We start from the raw sequence: 18,398 nt of genomic DNA on the forward strand, positions 1-18,398 counted from the left end.
AATTTTATTTTTGGTTGAACTGTCCCTTTAAGACATTTTGAACATTTTGATCTTGGCTCTTCATTTAAATGTAAGACTGTCAAGTTACTTTTTCTAATTAGAAAACCCAGTCTGATGCAAATCTCTCAACAGAAATATATTATCAGTACAATATTGAGGAGTCAAAACCTAATGGTTTTGTTGTTTTCTTTCTTTACAGGCATGACGGGATCTGTCATGCATTATAAATGACCGGCTGCACATACATTACCAGTCATGTGAGATGAGCTCATATTCACGCTGACATGTGGGAATATACGGTGACTGTTAGCGTCTAAAGCGCCATGTACTGTACTTTGGTGAGAATGAAGTCAGTCACCTGCTGGTGATAGTCAGCATTACTGCACCACAAAGAGAAGATCACATGTGCAACGTTTCATGACCTCTCAGATATTCATGCATTATGAAGTCCTTTTGTGGTATTGTCTGCAAGAAGCCTTGGGGTCTGAGACTCAACAGATTGATTCGGTTGGGACGGTCAGTTAGTAAACTTCCTGCATTGGAGCCAGAAGCTGTTTGCTAATATTGCTCCTATTTACTTCACAGATGCCACATTTATAAAATAACAACTGCAATATGACATTCAATGCCTATTTTTTGTGCATAAAATATTTATTATATTATATGGGTTGGAATGACATGAAATTTTCAATTTTTGGGTGAACTCTCACTTATTCTGAGACCTGCCAAACATTTTTTTGATATTTAATCCACATCACTTTTACATCAATCACTTCTATGGAAAGACATTACCCTCAGTCTTATTCAGATTGCTCATATGAGAATTCAAATATTTCCCCCCTTTGAAGTCTAGAAATATTATGACCTCCGCAAATGAAACTTTATGAGAGCAGCTCCCACTCATGGCCTTTAAACACTACATTACCCAGCAGCTCCTTTGTTTTCTCTGGCACTGATTGCCACAAAAAGTCCCAGCTTCAAATACTGACAAATGACTCCAGCGTCCACAAAGTGTTCTAACGTTCTGGTGCTGCTGAAGTTTGATAGGGTAATTAGTCTACCGAGAGAGCTTTGTCTAGGCTCGTTAGCAGCATGGATCCTGATGCAATGAGCAGTGAGGCTCTGTTCCAGCACATGGTGAGCTGCATTTGCACAGACGGCATTTAAAGTCATCATAGACCTGCTTCTGGTGTGAAGGATGTTCAGAAAGGAAGGAGAAACGTGCGCCAAGATACAAAAAGCACAATTTAATTGACAGTCTTTAATGGTGTATTCAAGTCATGTCGGGAAAGATCGCATATACAAATTGAACGCACATCAATGCTCCCACAATGTTATAATTATAAGGGGGAGCCTCGGAACTTTCTTTAAGCCCGGAGTTTCCGAGTTGGGGGCGTGAGAGTGAGAAAATATGGCTGGCGCAATAGATGCAGCATCTGTAGGCCTACTAATAAATTTGTTGAAATTAATTAAATTATTGTTTTTCATTTACAAAAAAATTGTCTAAGTTGCATGTACAAAAATATGATAGTAGTGTGCAATTACAATAGAATATATAACCATTCAATTTACAGCATCTTCGTATATTGAATAAAAACAAAGCAAAAGCAATTCTTTATCATTTTTTCTTAGAATCAGGTTTGAAGAATTCTGCAAAATTATTGAAAACCTGATGCCAATTTGATGCCTGCTACAGGTCTCAAAATAATTGGGACGTGGGCATGTTTACCATGGTGTAGCATCTCCTCTTCTTTTCAAAACAGTTTGAAGACATCTGGGCATTGAGGTTATGACTTTCTGGAGTTTTGGTGTTGGAATTTGGTCCCATTCTTGCCTGATATAGGTTTCCAGCTTCTGAAGAGTTTGTGGTCGTCTTTGAGGTATTTTTTGTTTAATGATGCGCCAAATGTTCTTTATCTGTGAAAGATCTGGACTGCAGACAGGCCAATTCAGCACCCGGACTCTTCTACTACGAAGCAATGCTGTTGTAATAGCTGCAGTATGTGGTTTTGCATTGTCCTGCTGAAATACACAAGGCCTTCCCTCAAATAGATGTCATCTGGAGGGGAGCAAATGTTGCTCTAAAACCTTTATGTACCTTTCAGCATTCATAGTGCCTTCCAAAACACGCAAGCTGCCCATATCGTATGCACTTATGCACCCCCGTACCATCAGAGATGCTGGCTTTTGAACTGAACGCTGATGACACACTGGAAGGTCTCCCTCCTCTTTAGCCCGGAGGACACGGCGTCCGTGATTTCCAACAAGAATGTCAAATTTGGACTCGTCTGACCATATAACACTTTTCCACTTTGAAACAGTCCATTTGAAACAGATGACTTGAACAAGTTGTATTGCCGGTTTGAAAAATCACCCCACACCTGCCCTGAAAACCTCTCCACACAACCATTCACACCTCCAGAAAGCCCCCTCTCCCCCACACCTACAATTCAGATAAGTGAAGATGATGTGCGCCAGGTCTTCAGAAAGAACAAAAGAAGGAAAGCACCAGGCCCAGACGGTGTGTCACCAGCCTGCCAAAAAATCTGTGCTGACCAGCTGACTCCCATCTTCACACAGATCTTCAACAGATCACTGGAGCTGTGCAAAGTCCCCTCATGCTTCAAACGCTCCACCATCATCCCCGTCCCAAAGAAATCCAAAATTACTGGACTTAATAACTACAGACCTGTGGCTCTAATGTCTGTGGCCATGAAATTATTTGAAAGACTCGTTTTGGCTTATCTGAAGGACATCACTGGATCTTCACTGGACCCCCTGCAGTTTGCCTACAGAGCAAACAGGTCTGCGGATGATGCAGTCAACATGGGACTGCACTTCATCCTGCAGCATCTGGACAGACCAGGGACTTATGTGAGGATCCTGTTTGTGGATTTCAGCTCCGCTTTTAACACCATCATCACGGAAACCCTTCAGAATAAACTGACACAGCTCTTCATCCCCACCTCTGTCTGTCAGTGGATCAACAGCTTCCTGACAGACAGGCAGCAGTTAGTAAAGCTTGGTAAATTCACATCCAACACCAACACCATCAGCACCGGAGTTCCTCAGGGCTGCATTCTCTCCCCACTGCTCTTCTCCCTCTACACCAACGACTGCACATCTAAAGACCCCTCTGTCAAGCTCCTGAAGTTTGCAGACGACACCACACTGATCGGCCTCATTCAGGATGGTGAAGAGTCTGCTTTCAGACAGGAGGTCAAGGAGCTGGCTGTATGGTGCAGTCTTAACAACCTGGAGCTGAACACGCTCAAAACTGTGGAGATGATCGTGGACTTCAAGAGAAACCCCCCTGCTGTCCCCCCACTCACCATCACGAACAGCACTGTGACTGCAGAGGAGTCATTCAGATTCCTGGGTACCACAATTTCTCAGGACCTGAAGTGGGACATTCACATTGACTCTATTGTCAAAAAGGCCCAGCAGAGCTTGTACTTCCTTCGCCAGCTGAGGAAGTTCAATCTGCCACAGGAGCTGCTGAAACAGTTCTACTCTGCCATCATTGAATCCATCCTCTGCACGTCAATAACTCTCTGGTTCAGCTCAGCTACCAAATCTGACCCCAGAAGACTAGGGAGGGTAGTCCGGACTGCTGAGCGAATCATTGGTACAACCCTCCCCAATCTTCAAGAACTGTACTCATCCAGAGTGAGCAAAAGGGCTGGTAATATCACTCTGGACCACTCACATCTAGCACACTCCCTCTTTGAACTGTTACGGTCTGGTCGATGCTACAGAGCTCTGAGCACCAGAACGACCAGACACAGGAACAGTTTGATCCCTCAGGCAATCCATCTCATGAACACTTGACATTAAATGCGGAAGACAATTCCATTATAAATTATTTATTCACCACACTTACTTATTTTTTATTTATTTTTTCATTTCAAATTTGCACATATCAGACCTGTACACACAATTCTCTATATTATATATTGTGTGTTTGCTGTTTTGTACATTATTTGGATATTTGTATATTATTCTTTTATTATCTGTGTCCTGTCCTGTTGATGTCTTTCTGTTGCACTGTGGAGCTTCTGTCACTAAAACAAATTCCTTAAAGCTCATTCTGATTCTGATTCTTTAAATGAGCCTTGGCCCACAGGACACGATGGCGCTTCTGGACCATGTTCACATATGGCTTCCTTTTTGCATGATAGAGCTTTAGTTGGCATCTACAGATTGCACGGCAGATTGTGTTTACCGACATTGGTTTCTGGAAGTATTCCTGGGCCCATTTAGTAATGTCAATGACAGAATCATGCAGATGAGTGATGCAGTGTCTGAAACAATGGGCATCCAACAAAGGTCTTCGGCCTTGTCCCTTACACACAGAGATTTCTCCAGTTTCTCTGAATCTTTTGATGATGTTATGCATTGTAGATGATGAGATTTGCAAAGCTTTTGCAATTTGACAATCTATTAAGCACTCTTTCACAGATTGGAGAGCCTCTGCCCATCTTTACTTCTGAGAGATTCTGCCTCTCTAAGACATCCCTTTTATTGCTAATCATGTTACAGACCTGGGCCCGTATTCACAAAACATTTTATCTTATCACTAAGAGTTCTCCTAAATAGCAGTAAAAGTTTTTAGCTAAGAGTTTTCTCTTAAAACCCATTCACAAACCTGCTGAGACAAACTTTTACTAAGGAATAGAGAGAAGTCTTAAGCTAAGAGTCAGGGCGGAGTTGACCTCGTTTCTATGGATCATGTCAGCGTGCTTACTAACTATGCACACAGTGATTTGGTGATAGGAGAGGGGAGCACAATATTTTGTTGCCATATCAAAATAAAGGTTTAAAAAATAATGTTAATTGCCACATTCAAATAAAGATTTTAACATTAAGGCTAAGTGTCACTAATTAAACAAATATATGTTCAGCTAATTGTCAGATCACACTTCTTGTAGCGGATATGTACATAAAACAGCTTTTTAATTAACAGAGTAGAATAATCATGGCTGATAGTAAAGACATGCAAACATAAAATAAAACCAAACTGGACACAAGAACATATGTTACTTCTTGCCAAAATGGTTAATGAAGAGGATATAATCAAGGGAAAATTTGGAGTTGGGATAACCTCCAAACCATAAAGGTGATACCATTTTAAAGGCTCATTATCGTCAAATGTTTCTAAAATGTTTCTATTCTGAGGCAGATTGCCGACAACAACCATTTTAGGATAGTTGTGAGTTGGTCTTTGTGACTTAGGAGTCCTCTTCACTACTCCTAACGTTTCACAGAGAGGCTCAAAATCACTCTCCAGAACATTCTCGTTCACCATTCCTGGCTGGTGGAATAATCTCCCCACCCCTATTCGGAACACCGGATCCCTGGCAATCTTCAAGCAACAACTGAAAACTCATCTCTTTCGACAACTCAAAAAAAACTCAAAAAAAAAAAAACTCTTTCCCTCTATCTTTCTCTCCACTTACTAGCTTGTACTTATTTGAACAATGACTGAGACTTGGTGTTACGAGCACTTACTCTGTCTGATTGCCTCTTCAAGATGAATCGCTTTTTGTATTACCCAATTGTAAGTCGCTTTGGATAAAAGCGTCTGCCAAATGACTAAATGTAAATGTATTTTGTGAATACGGGCCCTGATGTCAATTAACTTAAGTTGCTAGATGTTCTCCCAGCTGAATCTTTTCAAAATTTCTTGCCCCTGTGCCAACTTTTTTTTAGACCTGTAGCAAGCATCAAATTTGAAATGAGCTCATTTAGTGGATAAGTGTAAAAATTCTCCATTTAAACATTTATGTTCTCTATGTTTGTCACGGTGCACACACGAGGGAGGAACAAGGACGCGCAGACGAGGATGTAACTCAAATAATAGTCTTTACTGACGACATCAAGGCAGGACAAGGCAAGACTTACAGACAGGAAACACCGGGGGTAACGAGTAGACCAGACCAAATCCAACTGAATAGACAGGACTATAAATACACAGGTAAATCATAGATAACGAGACAAACACAGCTGGACAAGAATTAACTAATGATTACATATAACAAGGACAGGAAACAAACCAAATAAGGAACACAAGAGGCAGGAACACATGACACGCACGACAGAGGACTGACATAACTCCCCCCTCCCAAAAGGCTCGTCCCGAGCCTTAACAGTTCCACCGGGAAGGGGGGGTGGGCGCTCTGGAGGCCCCTCAGGACAGACATGGACAGGAACACAGGACGGGGACCTCCAGAGTGGAACAGACAGATGGAGGCCAAGGCGGAGCTGGGAGCCCAGGAAGCCATGGCAGATGGTCTTCGGGGCCTTGGCCTCGGACCCCTCAGCCCATCCCCTACAGCCGGATCCCGTTTACCCCCCCCCAAAATTTCCCTGGGGAAGTTAGGGGGTATCAGGCGCCCTCCGGGGCTAGACACACTGAACAGTACAAGACAGGACAGGAACAGGACTGGGACAGGACAACCCACAAGAACAGGAAGCCCTCCTGGGCTAGCTCGGAAGCTGAGGCTTCTCCTGGGCATTACAAGGAGTCAGGGGTCCTCACAGCATCCCTCAGCAACCGCCTCCACTTCCGCGACAAGGGACACTACAAGAGCTGCCTGCCGCAGACGAGTCTCCGTGGACAAGACCGACCGACATGACATGATTAAAACGTTCCTGTGGGCACAACACAACAAGACCGGCACTCCTGGCCGGAACAAAGAACCAGCGGCGATCCGGCGGGCTTGACTTGGGGGAGCCGCCGACGGTGGGTTGGCTTTCCCCACAGACGGCGGACTTGGGTGACCCACGGACGGCGGCGGATAACTCCCGCGATAGGCGGGCTGGAGGGCTCGCGGCCAGCGGACTCACGGCACTTGCGGTGATCCCGCCGAACTCCCACACTGACTTGCAGTGGGCTATGGTGGGATCACGAGTGGCGACTTCCTTGCCGCGGGGACAGACAGACGGGAACAAAATAAAAACTAGAAAAAAACGAACAAACAAAACGAGGTTAAGGGGCGCCGCTTACTGTTTGAAGGTCTGGTCTTCTGTCACGGTGCACACACGAGGAGGACACAGGAACACTCAGACGAGGATGTAAACTCAAATAATAGTCTTTACTGACAACATCAAGGCAGGGGAAAACAAGGCAGGACAAGGCAAGGCTTACAGGCAGGAAACACCGGGGGTAACGTCTAGACCTGACCAAATCCAACTGAATAGACAGGACTATAAATACACAGGTAAATCATAGATAACGAGACAAACACAGCTGGACAAGAATTAACTAATGATTACATATAACAAGGACAGGAAACAAACCAAATAAGAATTTGGGTTGTAGATTTTGGATTTGGATATTTGGATAACCAGATATTTTAAGCAATTTATATGGTGAACATATAAACAGGTGAACATATAATCACCCTAGATTACACCAAATTCTATTGAAACCAATTTTGAGTTGAGCTCCTGCCTGTATATGGTGTTTCAAATGTATGTCCTGTAGACAGCAGGGCAGCTCACAGTGTTTTAAAACAGAGCCTGTATGTTTGTGGGGTGTTTTTTTTTTCTTTTTCCTTAATGGATGGCTGGATGAATCACTGAGTTGCACTGGGTTATTCATGATGAAATATCAGCCTTGTGCTTGCCTGTTTTAGGCCAGAGCAAAAGTAGCAATATATCTGCCAACATGTGTTGCAATCACTGAGATCAGCTCTATGGCTGATACATCTATTCATTTAACAGATACTTTTATCCAAAGCAACTAACATATGAGGAAACAAGCATCTTCACTTTGTCGATCACGTTTGTAAACATTTTAAATTGTTTAATCTGATTCTCCTGGAACAAAACATATGTTTTCTTCATTACAAGCATCACAAGCATGTTTTTAAAAAGTGAAAAATATGCTAAAAAGGTCTGGCACATTGGAAATATGGGAAAATTAATGTGATATAAGCAATGCAATTTCATTTACCTCCCAGTTTGCAGTGTGTAGCACCTAATGTTGTACTAAAACTTGCTAATTAAAATGTCAAAAAAAAGAAAGAAAAGTAAACTGACCTAAAATGGTAAGATGTAGGGGAAAAGTTTTAATGGCACATTTCATCTATTTTTATGTTATTTGCAGCAATATTTTCCAACTGTGTGCAGAATATAATTAGCAGTAATTTCAGTGGCACAGTATGAAATTGAGAGCCGTCATACTGTTTAGTTTGAAGACTTTTGAAAGAAAAATAAACCAAAAGCAACACTAGTCCATGGAAATGATGAAGTGACAGGACGATTTGACAGAAGTTGCATTTAAATAAATCAATGACAATGAAAACCTTTAGAAAATGAGTTTGTTTGTTTGTTCCTGTCCCCCCTGATGAACAGACAGCCTTTTATCAACAACAGCACAACTGAATAATGCATGGAACATAATGGTGGCTGCTGAGATGTTACTAGGTGGTTGCTAGGGTAATTATTGTTATTTGCAAACTAACGGAATACCTCTGTCAATGTTTATGAAAGTATAAACAATTCCTCATTTAATCAAAAGCATTTGTCAGATCCCAGCGAGCTGTGCTTTTTTTAATCAAACCATTTCCATATTATGCAATGATTAAAAGCTGTCCCAGCAAACTCTGCATTCAATTACTCTGAGACTCAACATGCAACTTTTTTATAATGGTAATAAATTGTACTTTACTCTCATAACTGCAATATGAATCAGCACATGTTATGCTTCCACTGATGCATTGGACAGATTGCATGGTTTAGCTGGGACAACGTTGATGGATCTGTCTCCATCCGATCTAATTATGACAAACATCAGCGTCTGGAGTTCAGTACAGTATCAAATGAAACATGCACAAGCTCTGGGATACGCGTGCAGTGATTGCATGCAATGCTATTTTCTTTGCATGTGTGTGGTTGATGCCATTTAACCTGACATGGTGAACTGTGTGTGTTTGTGTCTTAACATCGGTTTCTCTGAATCAGGTGTGGCTAAATGTCGCATGTAAGTTTCCACCGAAGAGGAATGAAAGACTCACCAAAGTTGAGCATTTTCGTGTCTTGCAGAGAAATGATCCCTGTGTTGTGAGTCTCGTCTTAGCAGTTGTTTGGTAGAGTATTCCAGAGGGAAGACGCTGGTCAGTTCAGCATGATGAAAGTCCACCGCTGAACAAGTTCCCCCTGTATGCTCCGAAATGTCTCCCTCTCGCTCCCTCTCTCTCTCACTCAGAATAGTGCCAGAGGCTGCCAGTGAGTTAAGGGATGACCCTCCCTTTCCAGCGGCCAGCTGAACACAAGTGCGTCTCATAGAGCCGGCCACCAAATCACAGCCCTCTTCCTGTCTGACCATTTAAAGAGAGAGGGGGAGAGAGACTTTCTCCATCTGTAAGGGACCTTACACCTAGTCAACACGCAAGGCTTTCTTTTGCTGGCCACCAGAGATGACTGAGAAGAGATCACTGTATTCTTAACTAATAGATTATTGTAGTCGCATTTTGAATAAATAGATAATAAAGTACATTTCTGTTAACATTTACTGATGTTATTTTAAACCTGCATGACTTTCTTCTTTGGAACACAAAAGGAGAAGTTTTGATGATTGCTCATGATGCTTACTTACATACAGTGTATGAATGGAGATGAAGATCTCAAAATTTACCATAAAAATGCAATAATAGGATCATAGAAGTAGTCCATATGACTCATTAGGGGAAGGGGAAACTGTCATTCTAGAGAGCATTTGGCAGAAATTTGAAAAAGAATGATGTATCATCCAATAAATGTTTTTCTAAATGCATATAAAAAAGTTTGTGTAATATGCATTTAAGTGATATATATTGGGTAATATATATTGGGCTTACAACAAAGCCCAAGATCCATCCAGATTCATAATATCTATATTTGCATTGTCCAAAATATATACATATATATTCTGGATGGATCTTGGATCAGTTGTAAATAGTTATAAGTTTAAAGTGTGTTATAAATAAGCAATAAAAACACGTTCAAACGTTTGGGGTCATTAATATAAAAAAAAATAATAATAATAAAAATAAATTCAGCAAGGATGCATCAAATTGATCAAGAGTGACATTTATTAAAATATATATATATATATATATATATATATATATATATATATATATATATATATATATATATATATATATTATATTTAAATAAATATTTTTTGTATTAATTTTAATACATTTTCTAATCATCAAAACATCCTAAAAATAACAAAAAATATTAAGCAACATTGATAATAATAATAAAAGCAACATTGATAAGCAAATGAGCATATTAGAATGATTTCTGAAGGATCATGTGACACTGAAGACTGGAGTAATGATGCTGAAAATACAGCTTTGATCACAGGAATAAAATACATTTTAAAATATATTCAAACAGAAAACAGTTATTTTGAATTGTAATAAGATTTCACAATATTTCAGTTTTTACTGTAATTTTTGTCAGATAATTGTAGCCTTGGTGAGCAAAGGAGACTAAAACCATTTAAAAAATGTCACCGACCTCAAACTTTTCAATGGCAGTGTGCTAAAAAGTACATTTTTCCAACTTTTAGTATAGCATCAAGCTAAAAGATGCAAAACTCTGCTTATGATTTGATTGTGTCTGTAAGAAGAGCAGGACGACGATGGCAGCTTACAGTAATGCTATAAATACTAGCACTGCTGCAGTTACTATAGCAGCATCACTTCACCCAGAGGAATATCTGATTGCCATGAGGTTGCTCAGGAACCTTAATGCAGTTCTCTGTCATGTTTCATTTAAGTATCAGGTTTGTCTCATATATGAGTTCCTAAAATTATCCAGGAGACTTAAAAATAAATACAGATGAATCAGTCGTTGACATACAGTGGGAGTAAAGAGTTGTAAAATTAACATAGATGACAGCTCAGATCATTTGCTCTTGCAAGAATTTGATGCAAATTATTTGAGTTCATATTGAAATTTCTGACTTGTTTGCGGAAGATCACAGTTTGTCTCCATTTAATCTTATTTAATATTTTCAGCTTTATGTATTTTTGTTTTTTATAATCATACTTTTGAAAAGAATGAATGTTCAGCCATTCAAAATCAGTCAATTCATCATTCATCATTGTAATGTTTGTGATCGGTCTTGTTTCTTACATGTATTTGCATACTGAATTGTGACTGGATTAGTCTCTTTGTATTTTAAGTATTTATATGCACCTTTTCACCTCACAACTGTTCTGCTTCTTGTGTGCAGCTGACAGAAAACAAAATGCATAATGCCAAAAACCAAAGACTACAGCCTAAATGTACTTCATACTTCAACACATTTATTTTGCTGCCTTGCAAGCAGCGTCCTTCAGGGATTGCAAATCTAGTTAGCAGTAAAATCGTATCATTTTAATTCATGCGACATCAGTTTAGTTAGTGGTCTTTTTAAGAAACACTATGAGTTTGTATCCAGCATTGGTTTCACTTTAGTCTTTCAATGTCCTGATTTGGAGAGTTTGTAGATATGAAGGAGTTCTCTGTCTGAGTGTGTGTTTAAGTTAGTAGATGCAGTTTTGCTGTACATACTGGGTTGGTGTTAAATGAGCTGCAGGGGTAATTTACTGTAATTAACCCCAGTCCTATAGCACAGAGACAGAGAGTTTCTCAGTGTAGACACTTACGCTCACATTCACCCAAGCCACATGAGCCTGGTCTGAATGGAGAGTCTGTGTGCAGAGCAGTGTATTTCTGACTGGATAAACAGAAATGCCTGTACAAATACACAGTCCAGGGAGGACTCCACAAATAGACCGACTCTTAAGTCAAACATTTTATGTTACATTTCAGTAGCATACAGCATATGTATATATATGATATAAATACATAAATGGAAGCCTGTTTTTGCAACAACTTATTTCACAATTCTGACTTTTTTTTTGTAAGTTTATATGTAAACTTGCAAATTGAAGAAGAAAAGTCAGAATTACAAGATATGAGTGTATAAGTCCAACATTTCTCCTCACTATGCCAAGTTGGCATTTTTATACATCACAATTTTTTTCCTCTCAGATTTATTTTTTTGAAGTATGAATTATGAGAAAAAAGTTGCAATTTCCTTTTTTATTTTTTATCACGTGGTGGAAACAAGTTCCTGTATTAATGTATTGCACAGCACAATATTTTAGTAAATTGCCATTTGCATAGCATTTTTCATTGAATCGTTTATTAATTTTTAATTTGACATTTTTTACTATTTTTATTTTATTTTATTTTTCAGAGTGCTAAAAGAGTGCTGAAAAGCAGCTTTGTAAGTCTTGGAAATGGGTTGCAGGTCTGTTCTGATAAAGTTGCAAGTAGAATAACATCCAAATGATTAAATAATATCAATTAAATAAACTAAAAATGTAATAAAAACACACACATGAAGCCAAATCCACAATTGTTGCATTTTAAGCTTTAATTTTGTTTTACAAAATTGTAAATTTTTCCCATTTAGTCTATTTTATAATAATAATAATTTTGAATATTCCATATGCATTAATTTCAATGTTTAATTTTAAGACTACTGTTACTATTACTACAACTTCTACTAATTATTAATAATTTCCTCTTTCTATTTCTATAGCACTTTCTACAATACAGTTAGTTTCGAAGCAGGTAATAAACAATGATGCAAACTTCTTCAAATATGAGACAATTTCAAACAACAAAACAACAGTGTGATTATTCAGCTTAAGTTTGTTATGAGTGGATTTAAGTGTCTTTCCATCATTACAGTGCTTTATAGGCAAACTCACATCCTTGTATCTCATTGCTTGATAGACAGTGTCCCCCTCTACTGGTTGACAGCAGTATTATTTATATATCCTCTAGCTCACATGTACAGGATTTCCAGTCTGTTGCTGCCATCTGGTGACCATCTGCTGTAATGCTCCACATTCTCTTTCACTTAAACAGACATGCTGGCTATATTCCGAATAGCATGCTACCATAATACCATTATGTAATATGTCTACTGTGCATCGTAGACACATGTTCTGTAAACATAACCTAAAATATCCAAACAACCCAAGCAGGTCTGTAACATCTGGAGAACACTGTTAGTTAGCATTCGCACAGAATGGTCTTGAAGTACATACATGATTTGACATCTTTACTCGTGGGACCATGTAAGAGCCAATCACCTGAGCTGTAAATGTCATGTGACTAATCACTTGGTTATGCAATGCATTTTCACATACCTGTATATTTAAAAAAAAAAAAGGAAAAAAGTAGGCAGTATACAGTATGCTGTGGTGTATTAAGCAGTAGGCTATCCCAGCTAAAAAAATATATATGTACTAATATTGTTTCATTAATTAAGTTATGAAAACGTCTTTTCGGAAGGTTAACTAAAAGTTTTTTTGTCAATTCTTATTCTCATGCTGACCTTACTGTCATCCTGTGGTGCTAGAGAGACAGTAAAGAGAGTACTGAACCACCACGCGATGGTCTTCTGCTGTGTGTGTGTGTGTGTGTGTGTGTGTGTGTGTATGTGTGTGTGTCAGAGGAAATGAGCCCCACCTTAAAGAGGGGGAGGGAGAGAGACCGAGAGCCAAAATGAAGACATTGTACTCTGACTGCCCTGCGAAAGGAACACCCCCCTCGCAGCCAACACCGCTTTCAGCGTTCAGTAGTATTTTTAAACAATAACTGTGCGCGCACACACAATTTGTGTTTACTATAAAATTACTGCAAAATTTAAAAGTTAGATTTAAATATAAGACAGGCACATTAACAACAGTTTTAATAAAAATACGATAATACATTAAACTATATACAGAATAAAATTAAAATGATCAAATCATATGTATGTTTATATAAGATATGTTATAAGACATCTTTAAAGACACAATAACACTGTGTGTGTGTGTGTGTGTGTGTGTGTGTGTGTGTGTGTGTGTGTGTGTGTGTGTGCATGTTTATGTGGTTTATGAGGACACAAATTTGTATAATGACATGGGTATGACAGAGGTATTACAATATGAAGGTGGTTTATGAGGACACTGCCTATGTCCCCGTAATTCAAAAGGCTTAAAAACATACTAAATGGTGTTTTTTTGAAAATCTAAAAATGCACAAAGTCTCCTGTGAGGGCTAAGTTTAGGTGTAGGGTTGGTGTAGGGCAATAGCACACACAGTTTGTTCAGTATAAAAACCATTACGCCTTGGGAGAGTCCCCATAAACCACAAAAACCAACGTGTGTGTGTGTGTGTGTGTGATTTAAAAATGAAAATAAATACAAAATATAACAAATTCAGCTATAAATTAAATTCTAGACTATAAATTAAAAAAGTTATCAACTGAGAAAATTTATTTGATGTATTATTATACATGTATATATTTATTTATTTATTTATTCTGTAATTCCAATATATTTAATATTATAAAAAATATTGTTATATATAAAATTATGATTCTATATATAGAAACAACAACAACAAAATATTGTGCAGTTCTCTGTACATTTCAGCATTCATTTTTCTAACAGAGACAAAGAGCAAAAGCAATATCCTGTTTCATCTAAATGTTGTCTTGTTCTACTTAACTTATATACATACTCATCATTTTGAATATTTGAAGCTTTTTGAATGTCCATTTAAAAAAAAACAAAGCATATGCTTTATTATTTATTGAATCCCTCCCAGTCTTTTGAAAGATTATATTGCTAGCACTTTTCATGTTATTGCCTCCTTAAGATGAATCGTTTGTTATATTCTTCATTTGGCCTTGGAAAAAGCATCTGCTAAATGAATAAATGTAAAAGTGAAAACTCTTGCCGGTAGCAAAACATCACGTGTGATGTCTTGACCTCAAATCTGTCAGAGACTTTGGGATTGACTTAAACACACTCACACTTCCTCTCACACCTGCCATAACACTCTGAGCGCATGTGTGTGTGTGTGTGTGTGTGTGTACGTACGGCCCATGCAGGAATACTGTTGTGTTTTTTGTTGTGTATTTTAATCATTTTTAATTTTATTTCTATATGATTTGGTGCTCAGTTATAAATTATTATTGGTGCTCAAATCAGCATATTAGAATGATTTCTGAAGGATCGTGTGACTGGAGTAATGATGCTGAAAATTCAGCTTTGCATCACAGAAATAAATTACATTTTAAAATATATTACAATAGAAAACAGTTATTTAAAATGATGATAATATTTCACAACATTACTGTTTTTGCAGTATTTTTCATTAAATAAATGTATCCTTTATGTGCATAAGAGACATCTGTCAAAAACATTAAAAACAAATCTTGTATGATTTCTCATATATATATATATATATATATATATATATATATATATGAATGTATGTATGTGTGTGTGTGTGTGTGTGTATATGTATATATATATATATATATATATATATATATATATATATATTCAAATTAATGAGAAATGCTGCCTTGACAATTAGCTAAGTTGAACTGTTTTATATTTTATTTCAGTTAATGTTTATTTTATTTCAAGTAATGATTTCTTTAAAAAATGGTTTTAGTTTTAGCGATAAAATCCCTGGTTCAAGCTGCAAACAGTTTCTTGTGCTTTTACAATGCCTCTGAGTATTTCCTCAACTCATCATCTGACAAAAGCAAACACACCTAATCAGACGTCTGCATTTGGCAGCGTGCAGCACGTCTGGCCCATTGCAGGGAAATAACTTTGTTCACAGGCTTCATTACACAATGACGCCATGCAGACAATGTCAGGAAAGGTTTCTCTGCTGTCATCCTCCCAGGTGCCACGGCTTTATTTTAGGACAATGAGGAACCACCCCATCTAACCTTTGGTCCTGAAGAAGAGACAATAACAGGCCGTGGACAGGGTTTGCCGGCTTTTGGTGAGAAAAAAGGTTGACTGAGCATTCTGGATGATTTCAGGGTGCTTTACGCTGAATATTCGGGGCAGATGTCAAGCTAACAGATGGCACAGGACAATGTATCCTCTCCACACCATTCACATTAATAATACAGCACTCCCACACCTTTTGGATTTCCTCAACCTTTCCAGATGATTACTGGAAAGGTTTCTTTTAAAATCATTTTATAGATGACATATTTAAACTTGGGTGGAAATCACTGCTTTTAAATTCCCTGATATTTCCAGGTTTTTCATGACCCTGGGAATTTTGGTGCCATATACAGTAATAGATGCATTTGCATTGACAATTCAGGAAATAAATTGATGATCAAGATACACAAGGTCCTAGAAATGTCGGGAAATTTCAAAATGGTCATTTCCACATCTGAAATGTCAAAGTTTAATTATATGTCAAATATAATAAAAATAAAATGAAATATAATAATAATAATATACATTAATATACAATATACATTAAAAAATATACAATATTTTGTATATATTTTATGTAGAATGTATATTATAAAATAATAATATGTATGTGTACATATATATATATATATATATATATATATATATATATATATATATATTACAACTGGAAATTGAGTATATATCATGTGAGAAGGTATTGTCTGTTACTAAGCCACTGTGTACACATTTCGAGATATGACCTTTAAGCAGTTATTAGCAAAACATTTCATTATTTGCCAACTGCGATGCAGATTCAGTGAAATGCTAAAAATGAAACGTAACCTGCCCTTTGCAAACGTTGGCACAATGACCTGGGTGTGTTTTATGTGAGCGCAGGGACATCTGATACCATCGGTATCAAATCACACAGCACTGACATTTGGCCTCGGTTTCCAAGAGACGTCACTTCTGACCAAGAGCACAGCTGTTGTTTGACACACTAAACCTAAAGCAACCTACATGGGTAACCAAGTTTTTATCAAGGATGTAGTCTACTCCAATTCTCATTCTTAAGTCTTCAACCTCTAACCTACTACAATTCGTAACCTATAACTCTTCTAAACTGGCAGATTTAAGCCAATTTAAGCAAAATGAGTGGAAAATTGACACATATTTAGGTCTAAATTTAAAATGTATTTGAATTGCTTATAAAATATCCATCTGTTTGTATTACACAGTTTTAAGATAAACTGATAATCTAATGTGATGCATATTTGTCAGTCGAAATGAAACATAATAATAATTCCATAATAGTTAGCTACTAATAAACTGAGTGTGTTTTACATTAAATATTTAAATTTAGACTTTAAACGTAAACTTTAAAGGTCCTGGAAATATCAGGGAATTCCCACAGCTGGAAAAGCCAAAGATGAAACATACATTTTTAATAATATGCAATATTACATAGCACAATAATAATAATACTTTTATCATCACAGGGTCTTTAATGGTCATTTATAAACTTGAATTCTCTTATTTTGTCAATTTGAAGAATAAACTATTTGAATAAATGCAGAAATGTTTTCTGTTTCATGTATGACTGACAAATGCATTGCATCACGTTTATTATAGTTTAATAAAAAAAAAAAATGTGTAATTCAATACAATGGAATACAAATAAATAAATCTGTTTGGAGTGTAGTGGGTAGGACAGAAAGGGGCAACAAACTAAAGTGTGTCGACTATAAATTCCCCTCACACGGAGGCAGCATGTTAACTACAATGCCAATCTCTGCCATTTGATAAAGTTTTTCCATAAATTATGAGCTCAGCATCATTCTACTCACACCACATGCATCTTATTAGGTCTCAAATGTGTAGCAAGTTGTTAATGCCACCAGAAAAAATCCATAGCACACTAAAGATTAGACTAAAATTCACAGCAACAAAACTGTCCAGGAGTGAGTTTATATTAGATTGCCACAGCCACACACAAAAAAACGTTACATTTATTCGTTTAGCAGATAACTTTAACTCAAATCATTGCATGTGTTGAGAAGTGGTGTATTACTGTTATTAAGCACCACTCACATCTAGTGCAGGATGCATTTATATCTACATTAACAATGATATTTTCTGTACAGATACAGAGCTCACAAACTTTGCTTTGTGCCCTAAACATGTCAGTCAAATTTCATTGCAGCTGTTAACATTCCTGACGTCTCTTTCTCCCACATCAGCCATATATGTCTGCCTGCTTTTGAGGGTGAGGTGTTTACACTGATAATAATGAAACTGAAACAGGACACTGGAGACTGGGGGAGAAGACAGACCCTCACAGCACACGAGGGGAACCGCTTGCATATTAGGACGGGGAAGAGCCTACACTTCTCTCCTTTTTGCAGGAAATGGGCGAAACCTGGGCTGAAATTATTTCTCCGACATTTTGTGCTGTGAAGGAAGCGTCTCCTGATAGAAGAGGTCATTTGGCTTCCTGTTGTGCAGCAACAGTTTTTATGTTTTTCAGCATGAAAAGAGCATGACAGGAAGGCTCAGCGGGTTTGGCAGTGAAATACACTGCCAAATTAGCAGGATTAGTATCAC

The 18,398-nt window shown here is 37.7% G+C and overlaps 1 protein-coding gene across 2 annotated transcripts in view; it reads right to left on the minus strand.

Annotated features, from left to right (window-relative positions):
* LOC306884325 (pro-interleukin-16-like) overlaps positions 1-9,262 on the minus strand; it is a 43,514-nt gene extending 34,252 nt beyond the window's left edge. Inside the window, exon 1 of one of the 2 annotated variants that reach the window (XM_079440083.1) lies at positions 9,024-9,262. In XM_079440083.1, coding sequence (XP_079296209.1) covers positions 9,024-9,036 — 13 coding nt within the window. In that variant the 5' untranslated portion in view covers positions 9,037-9,262. The remainder of the gene's footprint in view (positions 1-9,023) is intronic. The other variant, XM_079440082.1, reaches the window with a different exon arrangement.
* Between the last annotated feature and the right edge of the window lie 9,136 nt (positions 9,263-18,398).

This window comes from Barbus barbus (genome assembly GCF_936440315.1).
Source record: "Barbus barbus genome assembly, chromosome: 2".
NCBI classification, from domain to species: Eukaryota; Metazoa; Chordata; class Actinopteri; order Cypriniformes; family Cyprinidae; genus Barbus; species Barbus barbus.